General features: G+C 54.4%; 2 protein-coding genes across 3 annotated transcripts; one reads left to right on the plus strand and one right to left on the minus strand.

The window, feature by feature from the left end:
* The first annotated feature begins 123 nt into the window (after positions 1-123).
* On the plus strand, positions 124-4,150 carry gtse1 (G-2 and S-phase expressed 1). Of its 2 annotated transcripts, none has more exons than XM_049722402.2 (11): positions 124-759; positions 864-921; positions 1,444-1,993; positions 2,074-2,220; positions 2,301-2,433; positions 2,611-2,934; positions 3,010-3,079; positions 3,224-3,436; positions 3,511-3,685; positions 3,759-3,875; positions 3,953-4,150. In XM_049722402.2, the coding sequence occupies exons 1-11, from the start codon at positions 738-740 to the stop codon at positions 4,037-4,039; spliced, it is 1,896 nt and encodes a 631-aa protein (XP_049578359.1). In that variant the 5' UTR covers positions 124-737; the 3' UTR covers positions 4,040-4,150. The 2 variants fall into 2 exon arrangements, with proteins under 2 accessions (XP_049578359.1, XP_049578360.1); XM_049722403.2 differs by having other exon boundaries at positions 128-759; positions 2,611-2,895.
* A 586-nt stretch (positions 4,151-4,736) lies between these two features.
* On the minus strand, positions 4,737-8,460 carry tmpob (thymopoietin b). Its single transcript, XM_049722479.1, has 6 exons — positions 7,766-8,460; positions 7,559-7,673; positions 7,118-7,267; positions 6,727-6,839; positions 6,557-6,651; positions 4,737-6,476 (listed from the first exon to the last, which is right to left on the minus strand). Exons 1-6 carry the CDS (start codon positions 7,997-7,999, stop codon positions 6,119-6,121), a joined length of 1,065 nt encoding a protein of 354 aa, XP_049578436.1. The 5' UTR covers positions 8,000-8,460; the 3' UTR covers positions 4,737-6,118.
* Positions 8,461-17,312: the final 8,852 nt, after the last annotated feature.

Genomic DNA, 17,312 nt, shown 5'->3' on the forward strand with positions numbered 1-17,312 from the left:
GTCTGCAGCATAAGCGATTCAAAATAGAAATGGATGGATGGATGGATGGATGGATGGACGGACAGACGGACGGACGGACGCACGCACGCACGCACGCACGCACGCACGGACTTTTGCGCATGACTAAATGCACTCTCAAGTCATACAACTGCCGCCCATTGTTTATTGGATTCTTTTTAGAATAAAACCGGTTGCGTACAATATAAACGATTAAATCAACATTGATGCGTAGCCTAGATTCGTATTCGTTGCATATTACACAACGCAACGATCCGTTACCCTGAAGGCGTCAAAAAGCCGACATGGACTCCATTCCCCACAACTCCCTTCGCGCTGACGTCATCAATTTCCCACCAATGACGGAGCGCTAGAGTAACGTGACCAGCAGCGTTCCACATTTGAATTGTTGTGTTGTTTTGCGAGCAGAAAAGAACTTGTGTTTCATCATTGTCGCCGAAACAAAATAACGAGGATCGCAAAGATCCTTGACTTCACGAGAACTACTAAAGTCGAGTTGCGTGCCGGCCGGTATCCAGGAAGACGACGCTAGGGCTTTGCTGAGTGAAGCTTTCGGAAAGCAACAAGTCGTATTTTCCGTCAAGTGCCTCGTGACTTACATCCTGGCAAATACAAACGATTAACATCGGAGTTAGTCGAGGTTATTGCTATTTTACCTGCAGGTTGACAGCAGCAGCAGCAGCAGCAGCACAAGCGGCAGCAGCGCAAGCGGCAGCGCGATGGAGCGTCGAGCAGGCAGCGGTCAGTGCCCGGTCTCCATAACCAAGCAAGCAAGCAAGCATGCAAGCAAGCAACATGACTCAACATGCTGCTCATTCCGAATGACGCTTTGTGTGTCACCACAGATGCGATTTATTTGCTGGACGAGAAGTTCGACTTCGATGTTTCCCTGTCACCTGACGGGTAGGAATTTTCACTCGCCATTTGTTCGCTTCGCCAATTCATGATTTGATTCACGTCAAATAGACCAAAATGTCCAGATGAATGTGCAAAATCCAATCTCAGAAAGACCCAAAGGTCTTTGTTCACAATTTTCGTTCATTGTCTTCATGGAAATTTGACATTTAAAGTCCCCCCATTTAAAGTCCCAATGATCATCGTCACACACACATCTGGGTGTGGTGAAATTTGTCCTCTGCATTTAACCCATCCCCATGTGATTTTGATCCATCCCCTGGGGGAGAGGGGAGCAGTGAGCAGCAGCGGTGCCGCGCTCGGGAATCATTTGGTGATCTAACCCCCCAATTCCAACCCTTAATGCTGAGTGCCAAGCAGGGAGGCAATGGGTCCCATTTTTATAGTCTTTGGTATGACCCGGCCGGGGTTTGAACCCACAACCTTCCAGTCTCAGGGCGGACACTCTACTACTGGGCCACTGAGCTGGACATGTGGTATCAGTGAATATAGTAGCTTTTGCGCCCGCAGCTCCTGGTGTGCAGAAGGCGAGGATGATGTCTTTGTGGACCCATCCCGCCACCCGGTCAAACGTTCGCCCAATAACTTTGAATCCCGCTCGGAGCAAGGGACCTGCTGGAGTCCGCTGTCGGGGGACCAGCTGGACGCCGTGTGCCAGGAAGCCAAGCGATTGGCCGAACAGCTGCGGCGTGGGAAGCGGCTCCACGGCCAGGATGGGGAAGACGGGGAACAGTTCATCCAGGACGGCGCCGCCAAACTGCATCTGCTGGCGGCACCTCCCAGCCTGTGCAGCCCCGCCGTTCGTCAGACCTTCCTGGTGCAGGACAGTCCTATGAAAGACCTGCCGCCGGCCATCCGGCAGCGCTTGAAGCAAGGAAACGCCCCCCCGGCGACTCGTCTTTCAGCTCGGCTCAACGCCTCCGGCCCGACGGGCGTCAAGACCAGGGCGGCGCTGCGCGGGAAAGCCGGCTTGGGTGCCCTGCTGCCCAGCAAGCCGGCCGTCCCCAGGACTTCCTCTTCGGCCGCTGCTCAGAAAGCCCGAGTGCAAGCGCCCGGCAAAGTAGGCTCTCGGACTTTTTTTTGCCTCCGTCTCGCCGCTCAGGAGGTGAAGTCACCGATGTCCTTTTTTCCCCCGTCCAGGTGGCCTCGAGTCCCGATCTCTCCGGCCGGCCCAAGTCCCGTGAGGATATTGCGACCGATTCGGCCAGAGTGGCGTCGGACGTCAGTGACTTGCCCCTCGATTGTAGCACGCTGGGGAAGAAGCGCACGCTGGCTGCACCCGCCAAGGTACTGCACTGCCGTGATTGGTTGACGCTGCTGTTAAGGCAACCCGCCATCAAATTTGGTTTCGGTCTTGTGCGACCAAGGTTACGAGGAGGCAGTCCGGTACAAAGGTGACGCCGCTTAAGAGCCGGAACCCCGTCGAAGGCCGCAAAACGTCCTCATCTTCGTCCTCTGTATCCAGCTTCAACTCCAGCCTGTCCCCGTCTCCAGCCACAGGTGCGCTCATTGCTAACAGCAGGTCCATACATCTTTGCACACGGACACCGTTGCCATACTGAAGGCTAACTATTAGCACAATGCTAATCTTGGCAGAAACTACAGCTAGCCAAGCAAAATGAGCCGCAGGAGAGAAAGTGACTAACCGCTATCTTTGTGACGCTGTCGTCCTCTCAGGGAAGCTGAACTCCTCGCAGGACCGCGCTTTGACCTCCTCCACCGTCCCTGCCAATCAAAACAAACGCCGCTCCGGCGTCGTGACGGCGTCACCGTCGTTAGCGTCCTCTGCTGCCGCCCGCCGCTGCACGCTACCCGGCCGAGCCAGAAAGCTGTCCGAGAGTGCGAAGGCCGGCGGGGTCACGCCTCAGCGCCAGACTGCGTCGGCTAAAAGAACCTTGGACAAAACCTCAGCTCAGTGGATTCAAAATGGACTGAAGGCAAAAATCACAGCTGCAGCGCCAGGCAAGATGCCCACACATAGCAGAGAAATCACACCTCCAGGTCAGGAAATACATCAATGAACATTTTCCATCTTTATCTAAAACAGTTTTTTTTTTTTCCCCCCTCCCCCAAAAGGTTTTTGTTCTCCTGATGTTTCCAAGGTACTCAAACCAGAGAGACGTACGCCGATGGCCACTATGGACAGGTGATATTTTGGTTGACTTACACAGGAGAACACAGCCCCAGCACATAGTAATGGCGACCCCCCCCCCCCCCCCCCCTTAATAGTGACAGCTATTGGTTCTCCTGGAGTTGCTTACTTATGACATCATCACCCATTTACCCCTAGCCTCCATCAAAAGGCATGGAGTGGCTCGGTAACGCCCCCCGCAGGTCCAAGCGGGCCTCTGCAGTTCCGTTCCCAGCGTCCCTCCGGTCTCCCCACGCCGCTCAAACGCCGGGGGTCGGCCATCCCCGGGCCGACACCCGGCAGCCACAGCAGAACCTCCGGACCCCCTAGAACGCAGGCCGCCTCAGCCCGCCCCCCCGGGACTTGCTTCAGGTGAACGACCGACAGCCGAGAGGGAGGGATGTCGCGCAAACAGCCGGCCTCAAAGTTGTTTTCCCTCTACGCAGTCCCACCCCCAGAGACTGGAATATGGCAGCGGAGCCTGTAGTCGTGCAGGCCTTCTGTCTGGAGGAGGAGGAGGAGCCTCCCGCGGCGTCCGGTCAATCGGAGCGCACCGCAAGCGCGGAGCCGGCCGGTCGCGGCCAATCGGATGAGCTTCAGCCGGAGAGCGCCCAACAAGAGGTTGGCCTCACCTCAGACTAAGTCAGGCCACCGGCCGGACGCGGTTAACGGCGACTCGAATGCTTTTCTTCAGGTTCTTCTGCTGGACCTTCCCACTCCGCTTCTCCCGACTCATGAGAAAGCGCTCATCGACCTGATCAACACCCCAGACTTGATCGGCAACAGCACCAAGAGCTGTGCCGCAACGCAGGTACAAACTTGTTGCGATTGGAGCTGCTCGCTCGCTTTGCATTTTGCGTGTTCATGTTTGTCGTTGTCTTTCGGCAGCTGATTGACCTAAGCTCGCCACTCATCAAGTGGAGCCCGGAAGACAAGAAGGAGAACACTGCCACCCTCATCAACCTCTCCTTTTGAAACACACACAAACACACACTTGGGAGATGTGTGTGAGATAGCTTGAAAAACGGAATTCTGATTTTATTCCTGCTTCTAATCTTAAGAACCTAAATAAATATTGTACACTGATCTTTCTTTTGACTGACATTGTTACGCATTGTTTCATATTTGAAAGTTCATCCACATCATGTCAAATGAAGCAATGCACTTCTCACCTGATCGTTGAGCCCCAGGCCAACAAGGAGCACGTTGACCGGGGCCGGCTGCCGTCGTCCACGGCTGGCGTCCACACACGGGTCGACACCGGGCGGGGCGGGCCGGGCCCGCCTCGTCCAGCCCGCAAACACAATTACATGCATGATTTTCGGTGTGTGTGTGTTCATTCACGTTTCAAAAGTGTTTGGACTCCATCTTCAAGGGGGCTTGGAGCACGTCCGTCCTCAGCCGATTGTTCCGTAAACCTCTTCGCCCCTTTCCGAGGTATCGCTTAGCTTGGACCGCATGGGCTCACCTGAGAGCAGAAGAGGCAAACAAACAACTCACGCAAACTTTGGGACATCGGGCACAGGCTGAAACATTTTTGTTCAGCTTATCCAGGGCCACGGGGTTGGGTCCGGAAGGCCAGACTCGGCCCGGTTCTGCCGAAACTCAGGTCACGTGACAAGAGGTCTCCATGCTTGCGATCAAGACCGGAAAGAAATCAAGACGACAGAAGTTGAACAAGTGCTAAGGATGATGTTTATTTTATGATACATTGCCTACTGGATCATAAATACCATTAAAAATCCATACAAACACAACTCCGTGAATATTTCTGGCCATTGTGGGGAAGCTGCCTAGAGAGGAAATTGCTCAAAAGTCCAATTAAAAAGATACCGACCGAGTCGCTCATCTGAGTGAGGGAGGGAGGGAGGGAGGGATGGAGGGGAGGAAATGCACCACCTTTAGAAAAATATCAAAATTCCCACATCCCGGCCGGAGCGTTGAAACGGTTCAATTTGTTGAGGCGAAAGCGGTCGCCGAAGATGCGTTCGCCGAAGATGCGTTCGAGAGTCTCGCCGAGGGCTTTGCGAGGTCCCGAGCTATGTGGGAGGACGTCGAGGTTCGCAAAGCTAATTCTAAACGGAGCAGACTAACCCAAAAAGCACAAATAAAGCACTAAAACGTCAGCCGGGGGGGGGGGGGGGGAAACACAAGAGGCGCCGTCCGGGCCGCAAAAAAAAAAAAAAAAGCCGCCATCGGACGGTAATGGAGAAGAATGGGCGCCTGATTTCCACGGGAACTTCAATGTCCTCCGTTTGTAACGGCAATTTCAAAGAGTCAATTTTCAAAGCCTCAGAAAACACTCTCAGTGTGGGGATGGGCGGCCGGCGCGTCGCGGCGCCTCACAAAACTACAGCGCATGCATGCGGTGGATGAGGTGGCCCTCTACACTCAACTCTACTTACACGGTAAGACAACAAATTTCAAAAATAAAGGACATTAAAATGAGTCTGTGGTGGCGCCACCCGCCTGCTTGCTGCGCAGCGCTGCGGCGTGGAGGGAGGAGCCAAAAGTGGTTGCTTTCAAATTTGTTTTGTTGAATGTGCTTTGAGGCTGCCAAGGTCAAAAGACACTTTTTCCATTGACAGGTCCTACATTAAGTCCGTCGGGGTCGTGGGCCAGCTAGAACCAGAGGCGGCCTCGCACACGTGGAAGTGATTTCTCATTTTCCTACTCTATTGCAGTATTTATTGACAAAACTATGACAATGCATCTCAAGAAACGTCATCGCCGGGTCGTGTTTGAAAGAGCAATCATTCTCATGACAAAAAGTGTCGTGGGCCAATCGCCCGCCCGCCCGCTGCCCGCCCGCCCGCTGACCGCCGCTGTTAATGTAGGACCCTGTATGAAGCCAATTTTGTCCAAAACGGTAGGTTGGAAGCCACTTAGGTGAAAAGCGCTCTGAACCCAGTCCCGTCGAGTGGCGTTTGAAACGCAGCTTTGCTCAAAGTGGTTTGAAGTCACTTTGTGTCCAAAGTGCTTTGAAGACAGTTTTTGTCGAGTGAACGCAGTTGCGCGGCAGGGGAGGCGCGAGCGGCCGAGGCGAGACAGACCTTACGCCTCGGACCCGTCGCCCAGGCCCAGGTAGGCGGCGGCCTGCCGGGCCACGTCCCGGAAACGGACCGCCGCGTCGTCCAGGAGGACGTGAGCCGCCTCCACATTCTGCTGGGCTACAAAAAGCAGGCCGCAGAGCACGGCCACCAAGAGGGCCAGCTTGAGCAGGAGGGAGAGGACGCCGCGCTGTGCCGGGACCACGGTGGCCAATGAGGGGGCCGCCCCCCGTGAGAAGGACTCCGAGTAGGAGCGGTTCTCCGTGTGGACGCTGTGGCACACGCGGGACTCGTCCAGCCAGTACTCGCTGGGCTTGAGCGGTCGCCCCGCCGCTCCTCGGATGGGACGCCTGCAGGTGGCGCTGGGAGTAAAACGAGCAATGTAAAAAAACACTTTCGAGTGGATAAGCGGGCGTCAGCCAGCGGCCGGCCGGCCGGCTACCTGATGCCTGTCGGCGTGCTGATTTCATTGGCCAGGATGTCTTCCACCACGCTCTCGCTGAGTTTGACGGGGGCGTCGCCGGCCGCCTCCGGCACCTGGACATTTGCAAGCGTTTAGTGGCAGCGCCTACAAAACGTTAGCCACTGGACACGCTGGAGCGCCGCGTCGACCTTGGTTTGCCGTCTGCTGCCGCTCCGCACGGCGACAGGAGTTTTCCCTCTGCTGCGCACGAGCTTCTCTACGACGGGAACCGACTCCGGTGGTTCGGCGCTGGTCATTTCCTCTGCATCGCGCGCAAAATTCATTCGATAAATAAGTGGATGCAGCGGAAACTGAAACAACATGTAGTTGTGCGTGCACACGTGTATAGACAAAAAAAAAAAAAAAAAAGAAGACAATTGAGAGAATTGCCCCTGACGTTGTCGCTTAAATTCTTACTGAACTGACCGGGTGCCATTTGTAACATGTTTCACTTGAAAACTTTGCTGTCTGCAATGCGGATCAAATTGTGTATCCCTCGCCGATAAGTGAAGTATCAATCCATCCCCGATCAATAGCTACCGTCTTCCTTGTCGCTGTACTGGTCAGAGTTGGTGTTGCCGTTCTGATCGGCGTCGGCTTTGGGGAGCGCGGTGATGTCGGCAGGGGCCTCGGCCGCCAACTCTCCCAGAAGCTTCTGCAGCTTCTTCTCGTACAACTTGCGCGACGAGCCTGCAAACACGCAAATGACGCAAAATGGCCAAGATCCGTTATGCACTTGATAAACATACAAAGCCGGCCGGGTTTCGCACATTCTTGCAGGGACTTTTTGAACACATTTTCGCATTCCACGGGTCAACTTCTTTAAGAAGCAAAGCAATCAGTTGCTCATTCAAATCCAAGAGTGGCAAAACAGGCAGGCGGACATGTCATTTCAAAGAGCTACAAAGTCAAGTCTATTCAGGGGGATATTTTTGGCGGTTACCGGACGGACGGACGGACGGACGGACGGCAGCAACTTACCCACGATGGGTCCCGCGTCCACTCCATACTTGGCGAGTTGCTGTCTGAGGTCATCATCGGTGAGTTCCGTCACCTCCACCTCTATGCGAGGTTTGTCCGTCTTCTTGGTGGCTTTCTGCACACGCACAGCACGTTGTAAAGGCGCGAGCGCTTCAATCGGTGCACAAAGACCACCGGGCACGCATTCACAAAGTTGCGGAGACTCACTCTGCCGGATCGGCTTCTGTTGGACACCACCGGGGTGGGCAGCTCGTCGTCGCTGGAGAAAGTGTCGGCAGGCGGGCTCCTCTTGCTGTTCTGCGCCGTCAAATTCTTCAAATAGAGCTGCACGTAGACTTCTTTTTTATGCTCGCCGCTCGGCAGCGCCACATTGTTCGCCGCCAGCTCGATCTTCAACTTGTCTTTCGTAAGCACCGACGGGTCTTCCAGAAACTCGGCCATGTCGACTTTGAAGCAAGCGCCTTGTGAATGGGGTAGCGGATAACGGAACCGCAGCAGCGGGAGAGCAGCGGGAGCGAGCGAGCGAGCGCGTTGTTGTCAAACACGATTGACTGGCGCCTCGCCGATGACGCTAGCAGGAGATACGCTAATTTAGCCCAACAAACCCGCTCGTTGACCTTTTAGCCAGCCTAGCTCAATATTGTCGGGTGGTTTAGATTTTTCCAAAGCGATTCCGCGCGTTTGCTCCCGAAGAAAAGGCTCGCTGAAGACTCAAATTGTAAATGAAGAAACGTTAGCAGTTAGCTTGCCCGACAGACACTGGCCCATTCGCCTCTTGCCTCCCCGCGGTCGGAGCGTGACCGGCAAGCGCGTCGCTGCGCCATTGGCCAAGCGCCGCCAGTAAGCGCGACGGTGATTGGCTCCCTATGAATGGAGCTCTGGGCCTCCTCCGCCGCCACAAACAAAGAGGGAGGGAAGGAAGGAAGGAAGGAAGGAAGGGAGGGAGGGAGGGAGGGAGGGAGGGAGGGAGGGAGGGAAGGAAGGAAGGAAGGATGGATGGATGGATGGATGGATGGATGGATGGATGGATGGATGGATGGATGGATGGATGGATGGATGGAAAGAAGCAGCGCAGACGGGACTTTGGACACAACCTGGCGTGTCGGACGTCTAACTCACAATGGCAACGCTTGGGGATTCACGAACAGCAATAGACGCACGCACGGCGCATTGCATTCGTGACTTGGACCAAGAACGTCAATGGCGGCCCGTTGTCGCCACCCGCTGGCTGCCCGATCGAACAGCCCAGCCCCCAATATGTTGAGCTGCAGTGTTGTCTTTTCACCAGAAGAGAGCAGTACGAGTCATATTATTAAAACTGCTGCTTCCTTTCGAAGGCCTTCCCTACTTTTTTCCGTGTAGACATGTTTAGGCGAATATGTATTCCCATAACAGTTGTATATCAAGAGTTACGGAGCTTTCTTTTCAATATGTATGAATAAGCAGGTCACATGTGGAAATCCTCGTGACTGTTTGCAGCTCCCCTCTTCACCCACCACCTTCCCATATCACTACGGCATGCAAATATTGCCACCATTACCACCAGTCTAAAACACATTTGAGTAGAAATGAGTCCAATTGGACAGCCTCAATGTAAACAAACTAGCGCATACAAAAATGTGTGAAAGATTGACTCGAACGACGGCGTATCTGTGTAACACTGCCCCCAGGTGGCCAAGACACTCACACCGGACCGGACAGGACAATTGAAGGAGTTTGTTATGTCATGAAAGAGTTCTGATTAAAAAAAACACATTCACTAACAATAAAAAGAAAAAAAAAGAAGCAAATATTTGAATTTGGGTTGTGCGTGTAGGCGCGCGTGCGGCAGCCGTGTTTACGGCAGCAGAGAAGGCCTTCTTGACCAAAAGCCAGCAGTCCGCCACAGGGGCCGCGCCGCGCCGTGTGGTGCGGTTGTGGCTGCGGGGACAGCGGTTTGAGGCGGCATTGTGGCTCCCCACTTGTCCTTTCCACAGACTCCCCCCCCCCACTAACTCAATCCCTCCCTCCCTCCCTCCCTGGGATGTTTCTGCACCACACCCCCACACACCAAACCACACTTAATACAGCACTTGAAGCACAGTTCAGCTTTTCCACAGCCAGCCAGCCAGCCAGCCAGCGAGCCAGCCAGCCAGCCAGCCAGCGAGCGAGCGAGCGAGCGAGCGAGAGGCTGCAAATGTGGAGCCCTTGAGAAACACCTCTTAAGCTTTCTTTGTGCGTAATTTATACAGAAAATAAGGCTCGGGCCAAGAATCATAGCGAGCGCCTCTTTAAGCATAACAGTCGTGGCCTCTGGAAAGAAAAAAAAAAAAAAGATCAAAGTTGGCTCCAGAATGGTCAACAGTCCCATTTTCAGAATGAGTTCACTTTACGGCCGCTGGCGGTGGCTCTGATATGATGTTTTGTGACAGATTAGTGCAAAATAAACCAGGGGAACAAATTCAACAGCCGCTAAGAAGCAGACAAACACGGCGGCCGGCGCACTTTGCCGTCAGAAGGTTACATTGATGGTTGACGTGAATAATTTTTTTTTTTTTTTTTTAAAGTGAAACAGCAACGCCTGGATGAAGCGATGAAGTCAGACTCCTCAATGGAGTTGATCTTGGAGCGTTCGAATAAACCACAGCAGTCAGCCATTACAACTTCTCAGCCATTCCCACTCAGGTTAGAACATTTCCTCCCGTGATGGCGACCTTGCGCGCATCCCTCCCTCCTCCTCCCTCCCTCCCTCCCTCCCTCCCTCCAAACCCAAAAAACAAATTGCCGTCAGCGTTACGTGAGCTCACTTCAGCAAAGCTCAAAAGAATGACGGGACGTTGTTGGCCACGGGTTTGCTTCAACTTAACTCATTCGCTGCCATAGACGGCTCGAGACGTCAAAGTGTAAATGGGCTGGCCGTGAAAGAGTTAAGAATATTTACGTATGTTTCATGTTCGCGATGTTGGAGCAAGGCAAAAGCAGGATGATGTGGATGACGTCCTCAGAGGTTCCACTATGACATCGGATGCGAAGCCTTCAAACCAACCTAGACGTACAATAACAATGAATCACTCTGCTACGTTTGATTGCTAAACTAATTCGGACGAGTCCTGAGTGCTTTCCTGAGTGGAGAAAGTCGCTTTGCACCTGAGCGAGACGCTCTGAGCGTGCGTGCGCTGCACTGTGTGTGTTCTTGCCCAAATACTTTCACGTGTTGACAATCCAAATTTGAGCGAGTCGTAGACACGTCCGTCAGAGGAAAAACGAGCCGACAGAAAAAAAAAAACGGAGCCTCCCGACTTGTAGACTCGTCCGTCAGAAGAAAGAGGAGCCTCCCTTCCTGGCCCCGGCCGATGCCCGTTTGGACGCCGGCCCGCTCGCATCCTCGGCGTGTTTGCGAAACCATTACAATTTGGACCTTTTCCGTTTTGTTTGGCCTTTGGATACGCACGCGCGCCTTGTCGCGTCCTCGCTGAACTCGGTCGGGGCAAACAGAACGGCGGCTCGGCTTTCAGGGAGCCCGTGAGGAACGGCGCTTCCACTTTGCGTCGCTCGTCCGTCCGTCTTAGCCCGACGTCATGGGTTGAGATTAGGGCCAAATTGTCCTTGGCAGCCGGTCATGGGGGGGGGGTATTCTGTCATGACAAAAGCGTCTCAGAGGTCCTCCTGGAGATCCTCCGTGCTTGCTAAAGCAGGAGGGGAGCGACAGGAATGCCCAACGAGGTCTTCAGTGGAGCTGAAGGCAAATTGGGCCTTCTCAGAAACCCAAAGAGCCTCTTGTCAGGCCTGCTGCGGATAGCACGGAAGGGAGGGGCAGGAGAGGAGCAGGTGGAGGAGGGGAGCCAAGCACCAGTCCAAGGGCCCGGCCTGGCCCGGCCTAGCCCGGCCCGGCCCGTAACGCAGACGTGAACCTTGGGGGTGGCCCACCTGGCTTTGCAGCAAATAAGAATGGCCTTCCAAGAAGGTATTGGCCAACTCTTTGGAGGTAACACCAAACGGAGGGCAGGGCGCTTCGGCCGTGGGTCGGCCTGGCCCGGCCCGGCGCCAGCTTCTGGAGTTCACAGGAAAGAAACATTTCCGCGCTTGGCTCGGCTCTCGGAACGTCGCTAGCCGAGCGGGACGGCCAAAAGCCTCACTCACGTAAGGCCCTGGTGGTGTCACGTGTTGGTGGGCCTCCCTCCGCTCCGCTCCGCTCCGCTGGCCCTTTCCTTTCTTTGGCCGCTCGGAGCGCATTCCACTTTTCAAGCAAGCTGGCGGAAGCTCCCACGCACCTGCACAATGTAAACCGGTGGCGCCAATGGAAGCGCGCCATCCAACGTCGGCGCCGGCAATCTCAATTGGACAGCCGGTCTTTGGGACCTTCATTTTTGTCCAGCCAAAGACGGGATTGGGCTTCTTTGGCGCAAATGATTAGGACGGCTCAAGGCTGACTCGGAACTTTTCAATCCCTCGGGCCACTTGGATCGTCTTCGACTATGGACAAGTTTTTAGTTTGCCCAAGCTGACATGGGCGTCTCAATCTAAAGGCGCTGGCATATTGGTTGCATTTTCCGTGTGTGGTGGAAAACGGCATCATTTCCACACGGGCAGGTGTAGCCAATGTTCAGTTATGTCTGGCTGCGGTGTGAAGTTATTTGACGCATTCGGGAGCTTTCAACTCCTCGTCGTTCCCGCCCGGAGAAAAGTCCTTGCTCAGCTGATGTTATCGTACGTCCGACACTTTGTTACTTTCCGCGCCTGGCACGCCGCGACTCGGCTAATGCGGCGTTCTCACGCGGCGGGCGGCAAAAGCACTTGTCGCGGCGGCGGGCGTTGAGCGCCTTTGGCGGGAGGGCCTTCTCCTCCGTTTGGCTGCCGCCGCCGCCGCCAAGCCTCGCTGGCGTGCCAGCGGCGGAGGACAAATGTGCCAAAGTCAGCTGGTTTTGCTCGCTCGCTGGGCCGCCCCCTGGCGTATCCAGCTGAGCTCCGATAATTCGACACCTCTGAAGCAGCTGGAGCCTTTTGGCGCGACAAGCAGCACTTTGTTTTCGATTCCCGCCGTGTTCCGCGCGCAATAAAAAAATGACCGTCAGCAACATGGCACGCCGGCCGTGTTTTTATCCACTTTGGCGAGCCGTTCAATCTCCACTCTGCCTCCCTCCTTCCCTCCCGATGTGGGATTTGACATACACTTTGTGGTAACCTCGCTAAGTTATCCCCCCCCCCCCCCCCACCCGCACTGTGAATAAAGGCTTGTTTCTGTGCGCCCGCCGCCACACTTGTTAAGACTTCAAGGACAGCTCCCTCCATCTGGCATTAAGTATCGCCGGTGCCAGTGTCGGTCGGTCGGTCGGTTAACTGACACTCCTGCACTTAAACTAATGGCAGTGAGCAGTCATCTCCCACGAGGCAAGCGCTCACCTTGGGGGAGAAAAAAAAAAAAAAGGAGGGGGGGGGGGGGGAGGCTCACTCGCTCGCTCCCTCATGCCCAATGGCTCTCGCCACCCACTGAATGGCATGAAAAGAGGGATTGTTCCAACACGGGGCATACATGAGTGCAAATGAAAACATGTAAGGCGCACGCGCCGCCTCTGCGCCGTAGCTCAATGGCACTTTGAGTAACAGGAAAAGGGGGCCAGGGGGAGGGGAGACTCAGCAGAACGTCATTAGTACGCAAACATCTTGATTTTTCCGGCCGATAGTCGGACCCCCGAGCGCTGGTGAGACTCGCAAGAACAGATGTGGGCGCGCAAAACAGCTCCTGATGAGAACCAGAACGGAAAAAAATGCTTGATGGCCAATCGATACGGCCGCGTTTACAGATCCAATTTCATGCCGAGATGGCATTTTGATGTAGCGGTGCTTTCAAACTCTGGCCCACGGTGTCATTAGATTTGGCCCGCCACTTTGTGTCGAGACTAAAATTGCAAATTGTCTTCACTTAAAAAAAATAGAGATTTTGCTAGCAATTTTTATTCATCTTAGCGGTCAAAAGTGGAACTACACCTAATCGAAACAAGTTGGACCACAATAGACTTGTTAAATGTACAGAATAAATCTGTGAAATAGCGCTAATTGAAGGTAAGCCAAATGATATGTTGGCGTTTCCGTTGATACGTCGGCCCCCCCTACTTTGGTCCATCTCACTGTTTCCCTTTACGGGAATCGTCAGCTTCTCAAACCACATCTCTTGGACGTCCTTCAGAGGGAAAATTGTGAACATAAACACGGCGCTAGCACAGGTGAGCCCCCCCAGACTGCCAACCCGCCGCCCCCCCCTTCTCAATGGAAAGCCAAACATCTTTCTCAGAATGAAGAGGCCGCTTGCTAAATATAGGGCGGCCGGCCGGCCGGCCGACGGGAGAGCCATTTTCAACAAAGATGAGCCCTGGGGTCGGACGACGGGTGGCCGATGGTGTGCCGGCCGGCCGGCTGGCCGGGCGGCCGGTGGTCCGCCTTTCTCTTATGCACCGGCTCTTATGTAAACACTGGAATCCTGCGGTCCGCTCCGGCGTGGCAAGCAACGAAAGGAGCCACTGTGCGCTCGCACACAGCCGCGGTGTGTTGTCTCCGCAGACCCACTCGGTCCACCAAGCAACCCAGTCCCCCCCTAAGACCCTGGCAAGGGCCAGCGACAGACCTCGGTGTGTGATCTCGTCACCCTGCTGGGAACTCCTGCTGGACCTCTGACTTTTCCATTTACCAGTATCCCGACTTGCAACTTGTTTTTTTTGGGTCACGTCTTGGTTTTGTATTGTTTATTTGGTGAACCAAAAGCAGGGATCCACCAAAATTTGGCCTGGCAAGGGGGGTGTCTGGGAATCTGTGGGATGATGGATGTACTTGCATGTGGGGAGGGAAATGGCGAGGGCTTTTATTTTTGCCACCATCTTGATGACCCCATAGCGCTGAACCCAAGCGTTTGGTGGGACGTTTTGATGGCCTCATGGGGGTCACGCCAAAATAGAAAAGGTCTGGCGGCGTGATTTTGGCGGAAGGGACAGGCGACAACAGAGCGGCGGCGGCGGCAGCTTTTTCTTTTGTTTCCTCCCGCACACGCCCGCCGCCGTGACCACCTGGGCCGTCCGTCCGGTCGCCCGCACGTCTCTGCGCAGTTTACAGGGGACGACAAGGCGTGAGCCCGGGCGGGCGCTTGAAAGGGGCGCTTTATGGCCTGTGGAAATGATTCATCAGGCGCAAGAAAGTATGCATTTATCACATTGCCAGGGCCAAAAATATCACGTCGGGCCAGGAAATGACTGAAGGCTGGATGTTTTATCAGCCAGCCAAGGTTTTTAGGATAATATACCATTAATCATCAGGATCACATCCAATAAAATTCCAGATTCATCAACGGCCAGGGAGGGTGACAGTGTCCGGCAGAACCAAGGCCAGCCGCTCGCCAGCATGCCTCCTCCTCCGCTGGTGTGGTCCGCGCAGGTAGCTGCCGCCGCTGCCGCCGCTCCGACTGTGCTTTACGGTAACTCTCAGACAGCTCGCACGCTTGGCGCGGCTCCCATATTGTCGCTGGCCCGCCGTCAAACCGACTGGACCCGAGCGAGCGAGCGAGCGAGCGCCGCCGAGAGCGCCGGCACAAAAGCCTGGTGTGCTTGTCCCGTCAACGCTCCCCGAAGGGCGCTCCATAATGGCCGTACGGCCTGAACCGGTCGCAGCCCATTCGAGACGTTTCCACACAAGTGGTGTCCTTGTACATTTTACGGCAGGACTCCAATCGATACTTGTACTTTTTCTCCTGAAAAGCCGGAGCGAGCGAGTTGGCCCTGGCTTCAAGATTTGCAGCCACTTTCTCTTCTCTTCTCTCCCCTCAAGTGGGACCGCCGTGGTCATGAATGAGCAAACAAAGGGCCCGAAAGGATTCCCTTCACGCCCATGACTGGGCTGCGACCACACAAGGAAAACAAAAGATGGCCAGTTTATTTTCCTGCGGTGGGCCCCTTTCAGCACGGCCATTATTCACGCACGCCGTCAAATAAAACACATCCGACGGGGATGTCAAAGAAAGAGCTTGATTGTCACTCTCAAATGAGCTGAATTACAATGAATTGAATTATATATACTTCATCGCTTATTGAACGAAAGGAATACAAATGTGCCATGGTGGAAATGGAGTGAGTTCGCAAATCAACTCTGTATATACTAGAAAATATGCTCCTAAATAGCGCCACCTAGTGACAGTCCCAGTAGCAGTTAGGCAGCTTTCCTGGCTTGCACGGACGGCGCAGCCAAAGTCAGAATTAATAGAACAAATGTTGCATTTATAAACACAAACCAAACGGCGCTAAATGTGTGTGCGTGTGTGTTGAAGACTAAATAAACCACAGAGTGGTGAACCATAACAAATAAAACACACTGTAAATAAAACCATATTTTCTTGTACAAGTTGGATAATTAGAAATATGGACGTGTGAGGAAAACAGACGTGTGAACTTATTTTTGGGTCTTTTTTTTGTAGGCCCTGGCAGAGACAAGACCATTACAGAAAATGCCTGTATTTTTGTTTGCATGCTTGTGTAACTCGGGCTCAGTGTGTTTGTGTGTGTGTGTGTGTGTGTGTGTGTGTGTGTGTGGGCTGATTTTGGCCGCGGCCCGCTGCCGTCTGTAAAGAAACAGCTGGAGGCAAAGCCAACAGCGGGCCGGCTCGGGGAGCCTCGGGGCCCTGCCAGGCGGCGACAGATTCCAGAAGTTTCCACGGTGCCGCGTCGCCATGCCAACGGCTTCTTGGCACGCCGTCCCGATCCGATCCGCGCACCTGGCCCACCGAGAGCCCAGAATCACCTCGGCTGTCACAGTGTGATGAACAAGCCAAGTATTTGTGTGTTTTCAAGAGCTACGGGCGCGCGCAGGGAAAGAAAACAGGGCGGCAGCGCAGTGGACCCACCTCCTGCATGCGTGCGTGCGTGCCCCACGCCCCAATCAAACCCAGGAGCTGTGGAACAGCCTCGCACAAACATCGCGGCGGGCCAGGCCGGGCGTTCGGTGCTACCTGCGCTACCTGCGCTACCTGCGCTACCTGCGCTACCTGCGCTACCTGCGCTACCTGCGCTACCTGCGCTACCTGCGCTACCTGCGCTACCTGCGCTACCTGCGCTACCTGCGCTACCTGCGGCGGTGACTTAATCCCCCCTCGCAGGAAACAAAGAGCAAAAGCGCCACCTACATCATGAGGGTGTGAGAACTTTTGCAAGCTCCACAGAGGGAATTCCATATTTGAGGCGATGGAAATCTTCTGCCGCCCGCCGCCGAAGCCTCTCGTAATTCATCCGACACTTTTATCATCGGTGGCGGCGCGTTCCCGACGTGACGCCGCGCGCCAAGTAACTAACACGGGCGAGTCCCTCAATGGAGAGGAAAAGAAAAATGCAAAATTCCCCCACATTCAATTCTTGTAGGTGGAGAAGAGCAGACTGTCTGCGGTGGTGAAAAGTCGCCTTTGGTGCGGCTCCGCGTTAGCATTCACACATTTTTTGGGGGGGTTCAACCCACAAGCAATATAAAGTCGAGAGGGCTGTTGAGTTAATGACACGCACGAGTGATTTAAGTGAGCTTCATTTAATATTTGAACACAGCCTTTTATTAAATGTTACCTGATACTCGTGTGCTACATTTTATGTTCACGCCGCAAAATGTTGTCTTTTTTTTTCCCCCCGCACCGCACCGATGCGTCACAAACCCGACGAAGAGGCCTCGCTCACTCGCTGGCTGGCCGGCTGGCTGGCTGGCCGGTCTCGTTAGCTCGGCCTCGCTCGCTTAGCTTCGCGTAGTAAATTTAGAGCAG

Source organism: Syngnathus scovelli, chromosome 6 (genome assembly GCF_024217435.2).
Source record: "Syngnathus scovelli strain Florida chromosome 6, RoL_Ssco_1.2, whole genome shotgun sequence".
Classification (NCBI taxonomy): Eukaryota; Metazoa; Chordata; class Actinopteri; order Syngnathiformes; family Syngnathidae; genus Syngnathus; species Syngnathus scovelli.